The following is a 13,325-nucleotide window of genomic DNA, read 5'->3' as shown; positions in this document are numbered from 1 at the left end:
GGCTGTAACCTGTTCCTGGCACTGGAGGTTTAATTTGGTGGCACAAGATATCTAGTTGAAGTCTTCTCTCCCCTGTTGTTTTTTTGTCTCCCTGTGGGTTCCTTTCACATATGTAAAGGAAGATTCTAGGATAGTCAGTGTCCATATAGTTTTTCAAAGGACCTTTAGTATTGGTTGTCCCTCTCCATTTTCCTTTCTTTACCTTTCTGCCCCATCCCCCTTTCATTAAACCATCCAATTCTAGTTTTCCTTAATAGCTAAATAACACTATAGACTTTTTTCTTTCCTTTCCTCTCCTTCCTCCTGGTCCCTTACTAGGTTCCATACCTCTGTGGGTATTCAGATTGAAGTTCCCATATCAGAATCATAAAATCCTTAAAAGAGAAAACATACAATATTTGTCTACATGTACTGAGCACTGTATGCTTTTGACGCTGAAGTCTGACATGGGCACACACAGAACACAACCTCGGTGCACAGCTGCTGAGTACCATTGTGAGCTCATAGCGCATCACTATGCCCCTAGAACTGTGTTGCTAAGGGTGAATCAGAATTCAGCTCACACTGAACTAAGGATCTGCCCAAGCAGGACGCTTATTTGGTTCAGTGGGGAATTTTAACCAGATTTTGAACGTTTACTACTGGGTTTGGGAGGGTGGGGGTGGTTAAAGGGGAAGGAAGGGAGGGGCAGTAGGCCCGGGAGGGCCAGGAGGGCCAGGAGGGCCGGGAGGGCAAGGAGGGCTGGGAGGGGGGGCGGGGTTGTCGGGAGGGCCAGGAGGGCCTGTAGAGCCTTAACATGCAGGACGATATGGAGTATGATGCCCTAACCATTCGGGCCCCTCAGCGGTCTCCCTGGTATACCCACCTGTGGCCCGCATGCCTGGGTCGTGGGTGCTTGGGTAGAAGACAGCAGCGATTTCCTTTGTACCTAATTGGGTACGATCCCGTGGGCCGATTACAAAGGGCGGCCAGTGTGGGTGATGTCAAATTAGTCGAGAGATTGATCAATGCCAGGGAACACCGTGTTAACGAGTGCGACAGAAGGAGCAGGTAATGGGGCCTGAGGAGGGGCGAGGGGCAGGAGGGGCAGAAACTGTTGGGGACAGTCAGGGTCTACTAGGGAGAAACATACCTTCCAGATCTGCAGCCTGTGGGAGGGCAGATGTCATGCTTAAGGCTCTTCTTTCATGGAGACCTCTGGGTTTGTACCTGCTTTAAGCTCCTAGGCACCTGAAACCTGCACACCTTGGAAGGGCAGCTCCGAGGCTTTCTTTAAGAGAAGCAAAACAAAGAACTTCAGTTAGTTTACAAATCCCTTTACATTGTCTCTTTTAGAGCACTTTACTGAGGGCTTTAAAGGAATTTAGCTAAGGAAACCACATACATCTTTTTATGTGTACACTTATAATGTTTTAGGTTTGAGTGTTTTGGCTGCATGTATTTTCAGTGTACCACACAAGCATAGGAAGAGGGTGTTGGATCTCCTGGAACTGGGGTCATGGACAGTTGTGATCTGCTGTGTGGGTACTAGGAATCAAACCCAGGTCCTCTGCAGGAAAAACTAGAGCTTGTAAATGCCAAGCCATCTCTCCAGCCCTTTAATGTATATGTTTTAATGCTATGTTATATGCAACACAGAAAATTGTATCATAAGATAAATTTTCACATAAAAAGCCAACTCAAAGCCAAAAAAACCCAAAGAATTAACAAGAAATCTTATGTCTGTTTTATGCTTGCTGAGGGATTTCATAAGGAAATTTTCAACTTGAACTATAACTCTGTCCCCCGGCCCCTTATATACATGTTGTGTGTGTTTTGGTAAATACTAGAAGGCTAACGGTTGACATTCTCTTTGAAAATTTCTTTTCATCTCATTAAAAAAAATCATATGTGTGTATGCACCTGTGCCTCACACATGCCAAGCAAGTGTCTGAAGGTCAGAAGAGAACTATCGACAGCTGTGTTCTGCCACGTTGTGGATTCTGGGGATTGAACATAGGCCACTGGCTCTGCCAGTAGGAGCCCTCACCTAATGAACCACCCTGTGGTTTCTCCACCTCAGCTTTTTTTTTTTTTACACAAGAACTTATGTTTATTGCAAACAAACAAACAAAAAGAGAGCGAGGGAGAGAGAGGATGGTGAGAGGAGCGGAACGGTAAGGCTAAGAATTGAAAAGCGTCTTACATTCTGCCCTAATGGCAGCATAATTAATAGCAACAAACGGCCGTCTCGCTGCCTGCCGCAGCCGCAGGGTGTTTTTGCAGACCTGACGAGTAATTTTTGTGAAATATGTAGTATGAAGGAAGAAAGCTTGGCGGGTCTTCACTGCAGACTTGGGGCTCCCAGTGTTCCGGACCGGCATGCCCTGCATGGCCTGCCGGGACAGGTGGCTTCTCACACGTGGGTCCTCTGCAGTAGGGCTGGGAGACTTCTGTTCTTCTGACTGGGTGGGCATTTTCAGACCTCCATACTTTTTCCAGTACAGCCAACAGGTCGCACACAGTCTACACTGCATATTAGGCGGGCCCCAGGAGTATCACTGGTGAGACTGTGTGGCAAAGCAGCTCTCACAGGCTCGCCCGAGGAGGGTGTTCTGGGGCTGGATGCAGTGTTGCCCTGCTGAATGAGACAGAGTCGGTGTTGTCGTACCTTGATAAAGAGGATACCTTCTTTTACTCCTTGGTGTATGACCCTTCAGTGAAAACATTATTAGCTGACAAAGGGGAAATCAGAGTGGGACCAAAGTACCAGGCCGACATTCCAGACATGCTACCAGAAGGAGACTCAGATGAGAGGGAACAATCAAAATTGGAAGTTAAAGTTTGGGATCCCAATAGTCCACTTACGGATCGACAGATTGACCAGTTTTTAGTTGTAGCCCGTGCTGTTGGGACGTTTGCCCGCGCCCTGGATTGCAGCAGCTCCGTGAGGCAGCCCAGCTTGCATATGAGTGCGGCTGCAGCGTCCCGAGACATCACCTTGTTCTATGCCATGGATACACTGTACAGGCACAGCTATGACCTGAGCAGTGCCATCAGTGTCCTTGTGCCACTTGGAGGACCAGTCCTGTGCAGAGGTGAGATGGAGGAGTGGTCGGCCTCCGAAGCCAGCTTGTTCGAAGAGGCTCTGGAGAAGTATGGCAAAGACTTCAATGACATCCGTCAGGACTTTCTCCCGTGGAAGTCCTTGACGAGCATCATTGAATATTACTACATGTGGAAAACTACTGACAGATACGTGCAGCAGAAACGCCTAAAAGCAGCCGAAGCCGAGAGCAAACTGAAACAAGTATATATCCCAACTTACAAACCAAATCCCAACCAGATATCCACCAGCAATGGCAAGGCTGGCACTGTGAACGGAGCTGTGGGGGCCGCGTTCCAGCCCCAGAACATCCACCTCAGCTTTTTAGACAGATTCTCTCACCCAAATCCCTGCTGTGTTTGACTGATGGTCTTGGAGTATACTGATTGACCTAGACTTGCTGGCAAAATAGATTTGGGGATCCTCCTGTATCCACATCTCCAGCACCAGTTTCTCAAGGTGCTGGGGATTCTGAAGTTGGGGTCTCAGGCTTGCAGGGTGAGTGATTTTCCAACTGAGTTGTAACAATCACTGCAGCCCTCTTTCCTAGTCCTTGTTTCCTGTTTCTCACTAGATTATAGGCAGGAAACAATGACCCTCAACAGTAGATTCTCCATAGCTCACATGCTTCTTGATCATGTCTGTAGTTGTGAGGTTATTTAGTCTATAGTTATTCAGTCTTCCAAATTAGAGCTTCATACAAATAATAGAACAGTAAATTATTGTTTCAAAGTATTTTTGCTTAATATGTGTATTCTTTAGAAACACTGAATTTTCCAGCTGTATTTATCCATTCTGCCAATCCACTTATTCCCTGCACATAACTTAGATATCTACTGTACAGCATACAAATCTACTAGCTCTCAAGACCCTCTCATTCATAAGATATTACATTTCTCTGTTCAGTCAGCTTTCCTGACATTCTATAAATTTAAATATTGAAAACAATGAATGATGCTCAATTGAATCCCTAGTCATTTTTGTCTTTAAACTTTTTGAAAATCAAAGCAAGGGAGCTATGATACCATGGGTTATCTCCTTCTGGATAGATTTGCTCAGTTTTGGTGCTAATTCATGGAGGTATAAGGCAAAGCCATTTGCTACCACCTGGTGTCTATATTAACATGGACATTTTGTCTATTGACTGAGGACTATGCTGTGTCCCTGTTGGCAGCAAATATAGAAACATTAATTCTGGGCAAAGAGAAATGAAAAAAAAGTTTAAGTATTGATGACTGAAATTTTAGATTTTTGTTTGTTGTTATTGCTATTCTAAATAGTTTACATTTCATAGTCTTAAGAGCAGAAATTTACATAGATACATGTGACCTTTAGAAGTGTCATGGGCCTGTGGATTGTGTCATATTTCATTGGATGTCAGGCACAATGGACTGCATGGTGACCTTTTATTTTGTATGGTAGCAAAGTAAAAAACATTGCCAATTATAGTCATAAAATATCATGAATTATAAGTGGCAGACATCAGCGATTCTAAAGTGTGAAATAAAGAGTAAGGTGGGTGCAGTGGAACTGCCTGCATTCCTACCTACTGGGAGGATTACCAAATCAAGGCCAGCTTAGGGAATATAGTTTTAAAATATTGTAAAGATACTTGAGTAAAATCTTTCACATCTGCAGTAGGTATAATTCTGCTATTTCTCTTCATTGAAATATTGTGTTTGTTACCATTAGGAACAAATTGTAATTGTATCCAGCAACACTGAGCTGTCAGGTGCTGGAAGCATTTGTACGTGCTCTTGAAGATGTGAGTTGAAGCCTCACAGCAGCACTGTGTAAGAGAGCTGCAGTGTTGAATCCCCATTCTACAGATGGAGAGATTGATTTGTGGAGCTCATAGGAGGTCTATGTTCTAACTAGTAACACTCAGTGATTAGAGTAGGATTCAAATCCAATCTGAGTTCAATCTACTGGGCATTCTCCTGTTATCCAGAGAGGCTGCTCTGAGGAAGGGTGAAGCTTGTGATAGAGCACTCGCCTTGAATGGGACAGCCATGCGCTATATGCCTAGCACAGAAAATGAACACCTGAGTAGAGAAATAAGTAAATAAGAAAATTTTAGTTTCTTCTTTTACATCAGAAGGAAATGCACATTGGTGTCTACTTGAGTGTGCCTTTACATAATAATCTGTAATTTCCTAAAATGTCCTCTCAATTTGTAGGAGTTCACTGCACTACGCCTCTGCCCATAATCATCCTAATGTAGTAACATTGCTATTATCCAACGACTGTACCGATATTAATATGAAGGATGATGAAGGCTGCACTCCCCTAATAAAGGTAACTATCGCGAAACACTTTTGGTACAAAATGGATTAGAAATTATCCTTGTTTGGTTTTTGTTGCTGTGATGAAACACTGGCCAAAACCATCTCAGGAAAGGAAAGGTTTATTGGCTTACAGTTCCACATCACAGTCAGTCATGAAGGGAAACCAGGTCAGGAGTTCAATCAGGACCTGAGGCAGGAAATGAAGCAGAGGTCATGGGGGAATGATGCTTTCCCGTGGCTTTTTCCAAGGCTTGCTCAGATATCTTATACTACTCAGAATAACCTTCCCAGTCATGCCACCACCCCTAGGAAGCTGTGCCCTCCCAGATCAACCTCAATCAAGAAAATGCTATACACGCTTCTCAGAGTCCAGTCTGGTGGAGCCAGTTCTTCAAGTGAGATTCTTTTTTTCCAGGTGTCTTCAACCTGTGTCAAGTTATCAAAACAAGCAAATGAACAAGCAACCTCCCCCACTACAAAAATAGCTAAACGGTGCTAGTGAAATGCTTTAATATCTAGGTGTGGTGGCACACCTCTGAAACTCTACCACTTGGAAAACTTTGGTGGGGAGGTTATGAATTTAGGAAAGTCTGGTTACTTGAGAGGGATAATATGCATGACCTAAACAATTGGTCTGATCCAAGGGCAACTAGTCAATGGAATTGTTGGAATGCTTATTAAAGTTCTTGATTTCAGTGTCTCTTTCTTTATCCAATACTCACAGGCCGCCCAGCGGGACAATGTAGAATGCATCTCTATTCTCCTCATGCACGGGGCTGATCCCCACATTGTAGATGCCAATGGCGATGCTGCCCTCCACCACGCCATTTGCAGAGGGAACATACCAGTTGTCAGCAAACTGCTGGAGTATAATGTAGATATTAAAGCCAAAACAGAGGTAAGAATCATTCAACTTCATTCACAATGTACTTCTAGCAATGACACTCAGATCTCTTTCCATATTCTGAAGCTCAAGCAGTCTCACTGAATCTGTTCAGAGTAAAGCATTTTTTCCAAATCTGTTTTTCATAGTTTTGTAGGTAACTTAAAGGAACTCAGCACAGCACATTTTGTTTCAGATTTGGGCTTTCCTTTAAAATTCAACAAGTAAAGGACTTGGGCCCACACATACTTCACATACACACAAACAATAGAAAAAAATAATTTTAAGATATATGTCTGTAGAAAAAAACAGAAATCTGTTGCAATTAAGAAGTTACTGATGTGACTTGTCCCTCAGAGATGAGGCTAGAGTGGGAAGGTCACAGGCACACAGGTAAATGTGGAAATTTGATCATTGAAGAAAACATGCTGAGAAGACATTTTCACTTAACTTTTTCAGATGTTACATGTAAATAACAAAGGGGCCAAAATGGGACTCTATCTTAGACAAGGAGCAACTCCATTGTAATTAATGACCTAAGCCTGAATCCAGGACGTTCCCCAGTCAAGTTTAGCCAATTGGCTAAACAGTTCCAAACCTGGCCTTATAAGGCTGGAAGACCAGAGTTGCAGGATCTGGCTGCTACTGACTATATGTGTCAGAAAAATCCCACAATGGATGAAACTGTTACTAATTCTGTCCAATCAACATGCCCCCCCCATGTAACTGCTCCCTGACTGCCCGATTATTGAAAAAATATTTAAAAGATTAAAAAGATAGAATTCCCCACGTCCACTTTAAAAGGGCCTGTATGTCTTTGTGGTCCTCATTATCACTTTATATGGGTGATGGACTGTTGCATGCTGGCTATTTCTGAAGAATAAGCACTCTTTGTGTTTACATACCATTTGAGTCTGAGGTCTTCCTCCAGCATCTTTTGGACCACTACAACAGGAAACGATGTTTGGTTTGGGAGAAAATTTTTAGGTTAGGGAAAATAGTTTTGAAAAACAGGTTGAGAAACTGCTCCAGAGATGCCACTTGGGTTCACTCATTCAACAGAGGCATACCAAATCCATGTTTTAGGATTGGGGCAATTGAGCTCTCTATGGAGCTAAGAAACTTGGAACCAGCAAGCGTTTGTGGGAAGTTCTGGAAATAGTGGTGTTCGCGGGCATTGTTGGACAGGGAAAGATGTTTCAAAGGAAAGGGAAGCCCTGTGTGTGTGAATCTGCAGCAAGGGCTGAAGGAAAATCTATCCTTTTGTGACTCATTTTGTTTTCAAAATCTGTGATACATTTTTCATTTGAAAAGCATGTCAATTTATAAAATGAAATTTTTCCTTTACAGTATGGTTTGACACCCTATAAACTCGCTTTGTTTGAAAATCAACTTAAAATGGCAGAGTTTTTAATTGAAAACGGTGCAGATGCACCTTCGGAGCTTACACCAAATAGGTACCATTTCTTTTTTACAATCTTAGTGCTGTTCTTGAGGGTCTCATTGCTTAAGTAATGAACACTAAAATGGTAGAGGGAAGATGGCTTCAACTCATAAGCATATATTGAGAAAGACTAGCTCACAGGGAGTGTGAGCTGGAAAAGAGACTGTTCCAACATAAAAAAAGGAACAGTGTGTACCAGGGCTCAGCTTCCCATTCAAAAACACGTGATCATTTCTAATCTGATTTGATTGGCAATTTTCTACTTGTTAAGGCAATTTCACATTAATGTTGTTTACTTTGAAAAGTGTCAAGTTTATTATCAACACTGAAATGTATAATTTTATTATTTTTAGCCTGTTCCTTATATATTTTCTTCTTATATATGTTCAATTTCAATATTTTTTTCAAATCATGTTGTCTCTTTGATCACTCACTTTGCTTTAAGTGAATTTGAGTAAGCAAATAGTTTAGGGTATCCATCAATTAGATGATATTACCAGATGCTACTATTTTCCCCTGTCCTGTCTGAACTATCTTGACACTGTGTTAGTCAGATGTGAATCTGTACACCCAAACTCCTGAAACAGCTAATCTGGATAGGGACACTTGTCCAAAATGAGTACAAAGAACTAAGACTCCATTGAGAAAATGCCTCCATAGATCTGGTTGTAAGGCATTTTCTTAATTAGTGATTGATGGATAAGGGCCCAACACATCATGGGAGGTGCTGTTCCAGGGCTCATGGCCCTGAGTTCTATAAGAAAGCAGAATGAGCAAGCCAGTAAGCAGCTCTCTTCCATGGCCTCTGTAAGCTCCTGCCTCCAGCTTCCTTCCCTGTTTGAGTTCCTGCCCTATCTTCCTTTAATGATGGACTATGGTGCAGACATATAAGCCAAATGAATCCTTTGGTCCCCAAGTTCATATTGGTCATGGTGTTTTATCACAGAAATAGCAGCTCTAAAATGGAACTTGGTATTTAAGATGATTTCAGCATTAAAAATTAAATGATTACCTTTTTTGTTCATACATGCAAGTTTAAAGTCAGATGAATTAAAAAGTAAAGCCTGTGTGTTGTGTATGTTTTTATTGAAAATACACTTTGGACATACCATATATTCTAAACATGGTTTAGCATCCCTCATCTTCATGTACTTGTTTTTGTGTCAGAGGACATGCATGCACTGATATTCCCAACCAAGACACAGTACAACACTGTGTGATGGCTTTGTCTTCCATCTTATTTGAGGCATTTTTTTTCTATTTTTATTTGGCACTTGGCCACTTACTCCAGGTAAGCAGGTTGGGAAGCCTCTTTGGTATCTTACTACCTCCACTTCCTTTGTACTATAAAAGTGCTGGGATTATAGATATATTACACAGTGTCTGACTTTTTGTTGAATTCTTGGCTACTGTGACAATATGTATACCCACTGAGCCATCTATCTGGCTCTAAAACACTCAATTTTTAAAAGAAGACTTTGTGTCTAAATTAAAGAGGTGGCTATAAGTGTATTGTTATTAATTATGGAACTAAGGCTTCTGAGTGCAGAGCACTTTCAATTAAACCTCTAATCCAGTTAGAGGGTCTGTGTTTCCCTCTAAGAAGAACCATTTGAGGTCATTTATTCTTCCTTCAATACAAGATAGACAGAAATTTGTAAAGCTGGTACTTTTGAAGCAAATAAAGTATGCTTGTTACTTTGACATGGAATAGCACAGTTTTAGGAATTCACGACTAGGATCATGTCTCAGGAATAAAGTACTTATCACACAAACCCAAGATTTCAGAGTTCAGCTCCTCAGAACACAGAAAGGGCCTCATGTGCTGTGTGCATCTTAATCTCAGGGAACCTTGAGGGACATGGGAGATGGAGAGAGGAGACTGTCTGGAAAGTTATACTTTAGATAGTCTTGCTTTGTACAGCTGTTAACAACAAGAAACTCTGCCTCAAAACTAAGTTAGGAGGCAAGGACTGCCAGTCAAGGATGTCCTCTGACCTAAAAAACATGCACTAGGATCAACAGACACAAATGCATACACAGATGTGAACAGGAATGCATATCAAATATGAAGATGAAAAAGTAAGTTTAGGTTGTTGATCTAGTAAGACTGGGGATCATTATCTGCTAAAAAGACATTGGAAATAGTGGTCAAGGTTGAAGGTTTTCTTAGTTTTCTGCAGATCACTTCAGCAGCGGTGCTATTTTGGACTAGCTTCACACCACAGGTGAAAAGTCCCCATGACAAGTTCCAAGACTGTGATGACAGCCAAAGCAGAAACTAGGAAAATAAAGCTGCTGGTCCAGAATATCCTGGAAATAGGCCCTGAAGTACAGCAGTCTTAGCTGTGACCTGGGAAGAATATAGCTGACAAAAGAGTGTTGCTTTTCTTGAGTTTGGAAGCTGGTCGTGAGTTACAAAGACTCAGGATTACAGAAAAAGGCTTATGAACAAAGAAACAGCCAGGCGGTGGTTTCAGCATTCACACATGAAAGAACTGTTAAAACAATTTGAAGGCTTAGGCTCAATGTCATGGCTTCTAAGAATGCAGGCAGAAGGATGCTTAGAAGCAAAAAAAAAATACTTTTTCATATACTGACCATTGAGAGCATTGTACTCAACAAAATACCTCCAAAGAGTTCTGACAGATAGGACTGTGGGGCCTTAGGGACAAGCAGGTAGATGAGTGGAACAGGAACACTGACACCACGAGCACATAAATACAAGGTTACTGGAGCATTCAAGCAAATCTATGGAAAAAGCACTGCTATCATTCGTGTGTGTGTGCAAGAGAGAGAGAGAGAGAGAGAGAGAGAGAGAGAGAGAGAGAGAGAAGAGAGTGTGTGTTTTTATCAAGAGCTAAATTTCCTCTGTTTCTTCTCTATGAGGGAAGGTGGGAAGGACAGCAGTCATTAATCATCACCAACTGTTGAAGAATTAGTTTAGAGTTATTAGGCTGGGCCTTGTTGCCCATGCCTTTAATCCCAGAACTTGGAAAACAGGAGGCACACAGATCGCTTTGATTTCAAGACCAACATGATGCATATAGTGGGTTTAAAGTAATCTGGACTGCATAATGAGACCTGTTTCAAAAAATTATTTGTAAATATCTAATGAGAGATATATTAGGAACTCAAAAATAAAGAATTTAGAAAACATGCTAAGTATTTTTATATGACTAGTTAAATGCTGATCACTTTTAAACATATGTCACAGTGGAGGAGCAGCTGCAGTAGAATCAGAACAATCAATGAAAACCTGTGCCAACTCCAACGAAGGTAAGAATGACTCCAACTGCTCCTACCTTCCCTAAAGAAAATAAGGAAGAGTAAAGATTTTAGATCCCCAAAAAGGAGTTAAGGAAATCCAGTATAAATGCAGTTCTGTGGTTTTCAAATATTCTGAAAAGTCAGAATTAAGAATTTATTTCAAAGAACTTTCAACTGTAAAAATATATTGTCAAAACATTGTTTATTTTATATTAATGCTGATATCTGTACTGCCTTTGAATAAAGGAGAAATCAACTTTACACACGTGTCCTCCATAGTCACATTGCAGCAAATAGGATTATTAGAAATACATATTCTACTTGAGTTTTATGACAAAAGTCTTGTATTTTGTACTGCATAACAGTACACAGGTAGGTGTCACTAGAATGTAATTATGTCACAAACCAACCTCAGTAATCAATAACTTTCATTAAATAATTTCCTACCTTATGACATAATTAAAATCTTCTGACCTCTTTAATGTCTGTGCAATTTCTCAATTTGAACAGTTTTGTCCTACTGTATAATTGTTTTCTTTAGAAATCTCCCATTTAGGGGTGAAAGCTTCATTCTGTAATGAACGTATTGAGTTTATGAAGACTTATCAATCCTGACATGTTTTCCTTTTCTTTTTCTTTCTTCCTTCCTTTCTTCCTTCCTTCCTTTCTTCTCTTCTTTCCTTGTTTTTTGTTTTGATTTGGTTTTCTGAAGAGCTAGACATTGAGCACAAGGCTTTGGGAGCATTCTAGGCAAGCACCCTACCCATTATCCCTACCTTCAGTACTTTTCTCTTTAGTTTTTCTTATAGAACATGGTAAGGGTGAATATCATTTCCATGCTGCAAAGCATGATTCAGGAATAAATATTGGAAAAAAGCAGAGTGTAGAAAATGACATCATTCTGTATTTCAAAGAATTGTCTGTTACTCCATTGAGTCTGGAGAGACTTTGTGGCAGTGGCAGGAACACCACGTAGTATTTACTTTCAGTAACTGACATCACAGTGTCTTTTATACCTCAGTTGTCAGTGACAACCACACTAGGTAGTGAATCCAAAACCCTCTTCTCCCTTCATCTGGTGATGGATGGAGACAGAGACAGAGACCCACACTGGAGCACTGGACTGAGCTCCCAAGGTCCCAATGAGGAGCAGAAGGAGGGAGAAAATGAGCAAAGAAGTTGGGACCACGAGGGGTGCACCCACCCACTGAGACAGTGGAGCTGATCTATTGGGAGCTCACCAAGGCCAGCTGGACTGTGACTGAAAAAGCATGGGATAAAACTGGACTCTCTGAGCATGGCGAACAATGAGGGCTGATGAGAAGCCAAGGACAATGGCACGGGGTTTTGATCCTACGCAATGTGCTGGCTTTGTGGGAGCCTAGCCAGTTTGGATGTTCACCTTCCTAGAAATGGACGGAGGGGGAGGACCTAGGACTTACCACAGGGCAGGGAACCCTGACTGCTCTTTGGACTGGAGAGGGAGTTGGAGAGGAGTGGGGGGAGGGGGAGAAGGGTGGGATGAGGGGGAGAAGGGTGGGAGGATGGGGAGAGAAATGGGAGGCTAGGAGGAGGAGGAAACTTGTTTTTTTTTCTCCTTTTCGCAATAAAAAAAAGGTTAAAAAAAACAAAACCCTCTTCTCTCAAGAGGTAAGATGAAGAGAGTCAATATTATTGTGATGGAGACAGCTTTGTGTCACTGTATTATGAAGTTTACTGTTCATGGCTTTTATGGTGGTGAGAACTGACTGAGGCCTCCTGCATAATAAGCATAGGCTTTCCTACTGAGCCGCAATCCCAGTCCACTAGTTGGTGGTTCAAATGACCTTCCTGAGTCATGAGGAATGCTATGAAAGCACATTAAGTTTCTCTGACTTTAATCAAGACAAAAAAATAAATCAAAGTTTCATTTCATTTTTGTTTTCTTATGTTTATTTTGGTTTTGTGAGACAGGGTTTTCCTGTGTGTTGACTTTGAGCCTAACCTGAAATTCATTCTGTAGACAAGGCTAAGCTTGAAATTACAGAGATCTGCATGTCTCTGGTACCAAGTGCTGGGATTAAAGGAGTGTACCATCACTGCCCAACTCAAATGTTTATTTCTAAAAGCAAGCTGCAAGTGTCTAGGGAAGGATTCAGTGAGTTTATTGTTTACATATGTAAGCATGTACAATGATCCTATGTCAGAAGGAAGCCCATGGAATTTGCTGCTCCAGTCTCACAGCTTCTTCTCTGCTGCTCTCTCACCTGAGGTAGAGCTCGGGGTCATTACTACCAAGGGAGGGATATTTCCAATAATTCTTTTCAGGGGAGATGATACCTGCTTTCATGAGCATCCTTTAAGCTGCATATAAGG

General features: G+C 41.6%; 2 protein-coding genes across 2 annotated transcripts; both read left to right on the top strand.

The window, feature by feature from the left end:
* Positions 1–796: 796 nt before the first annotated feature.
* On the top strand, positions 797–11,946 carry LOC121458159 (ankyrin repeat domain-containing protein 7-like). Its single transcript, XM_041667302.1, has 6 exons — positions 797–1,050; positions 5,266–5,383; positions 6,098–6,271; positions 7,607–7,713; positions 10,918–10,979; positions 11,780–11,946. Exons 1-6 carry the CDS (start codon positions 797–799, stop codon positions 11,944–11,946), a joined length of 882 nt encoding a protein of 293 aa, XP_041523236.1.
* On the top strand, positions 2,362–3,448 carry LOC121457995 (metastasis-associated protein MTA3-like). The gene is made up of 2 exons (XM_041667110.1): positions 2,362–2,415; positions 2,522–3,448. Exons 1-2 carry the CDS (start codon positions 2,362–2,364, stop codon positions 3,446–3,448), a joined length of 981 nt encoding a protein of 326 aa, XP_041523044.1.
* Positions 11,947–13,325: the final 1,379 nt, after the last annotated feature.

The sequence above is a fragment of the Microtus oregoni genome, unplaced genomic scaffold (genome assembly GCF_018167655.1).
Source record: "Microtus oregoni isolate MIOR12 unplaced genomic scaffold, Mior012 000001F_ref0000356, whole genome shotgun sequence".
NCBI classification, from domain to species: domain Eukaryota; kingdom Metazoa; phylum Chordata; class Mammalia; order Rodentia; family Cricetidae; genus Microtus; species Microtus oregoni.
This window is presented reverse-complemented; position numbering and strand designations above follow the sequence as displayed.

What these genes read in the sequence shown, in the direction of transcription:
- LOC121458159 (XM_041667302.1), top strand. Translation starts at nt 797, where the DNA reads ATGCAGGACGATATGGAGTATGATGCCCTAACCATTCGGGCCCCTCAG. An exon ending in GCTGCACTCCCCTAATAAAG is followed by an intron (nt 5,384 to 6,097) that starts GTAACTATCGCG and finishes CAATACTCACAG; the next exon opens with GCCGCCCAGCGGGACAATGT. An exon ending in ATATTAAAGCCAAAACAGAG is followed by an intron (nt 6,272 to 7,606) that starts GTAAGAATCATT and finishes TTTCCTTTACAG; the next exon opens with TATGGTTTGACACCCTATAA.
- LOC121457995 (XM_041667110.1), top strand. Translation starts at nt 2,362, where the DNA reads ATGCCCTGCATGGCCTGCCGGGACAGGTGGCTTCTCACACGTGGGTCC. An exon ending in TCACACGTGGGTCCTCTGCA is followed by an intron (nt 2,416 to 2,521) that starts GTAGGGCTGGGA and finishes ACTGCATATTAG; the next exon opens with GCGGGCCCCAGGAGTATCAC.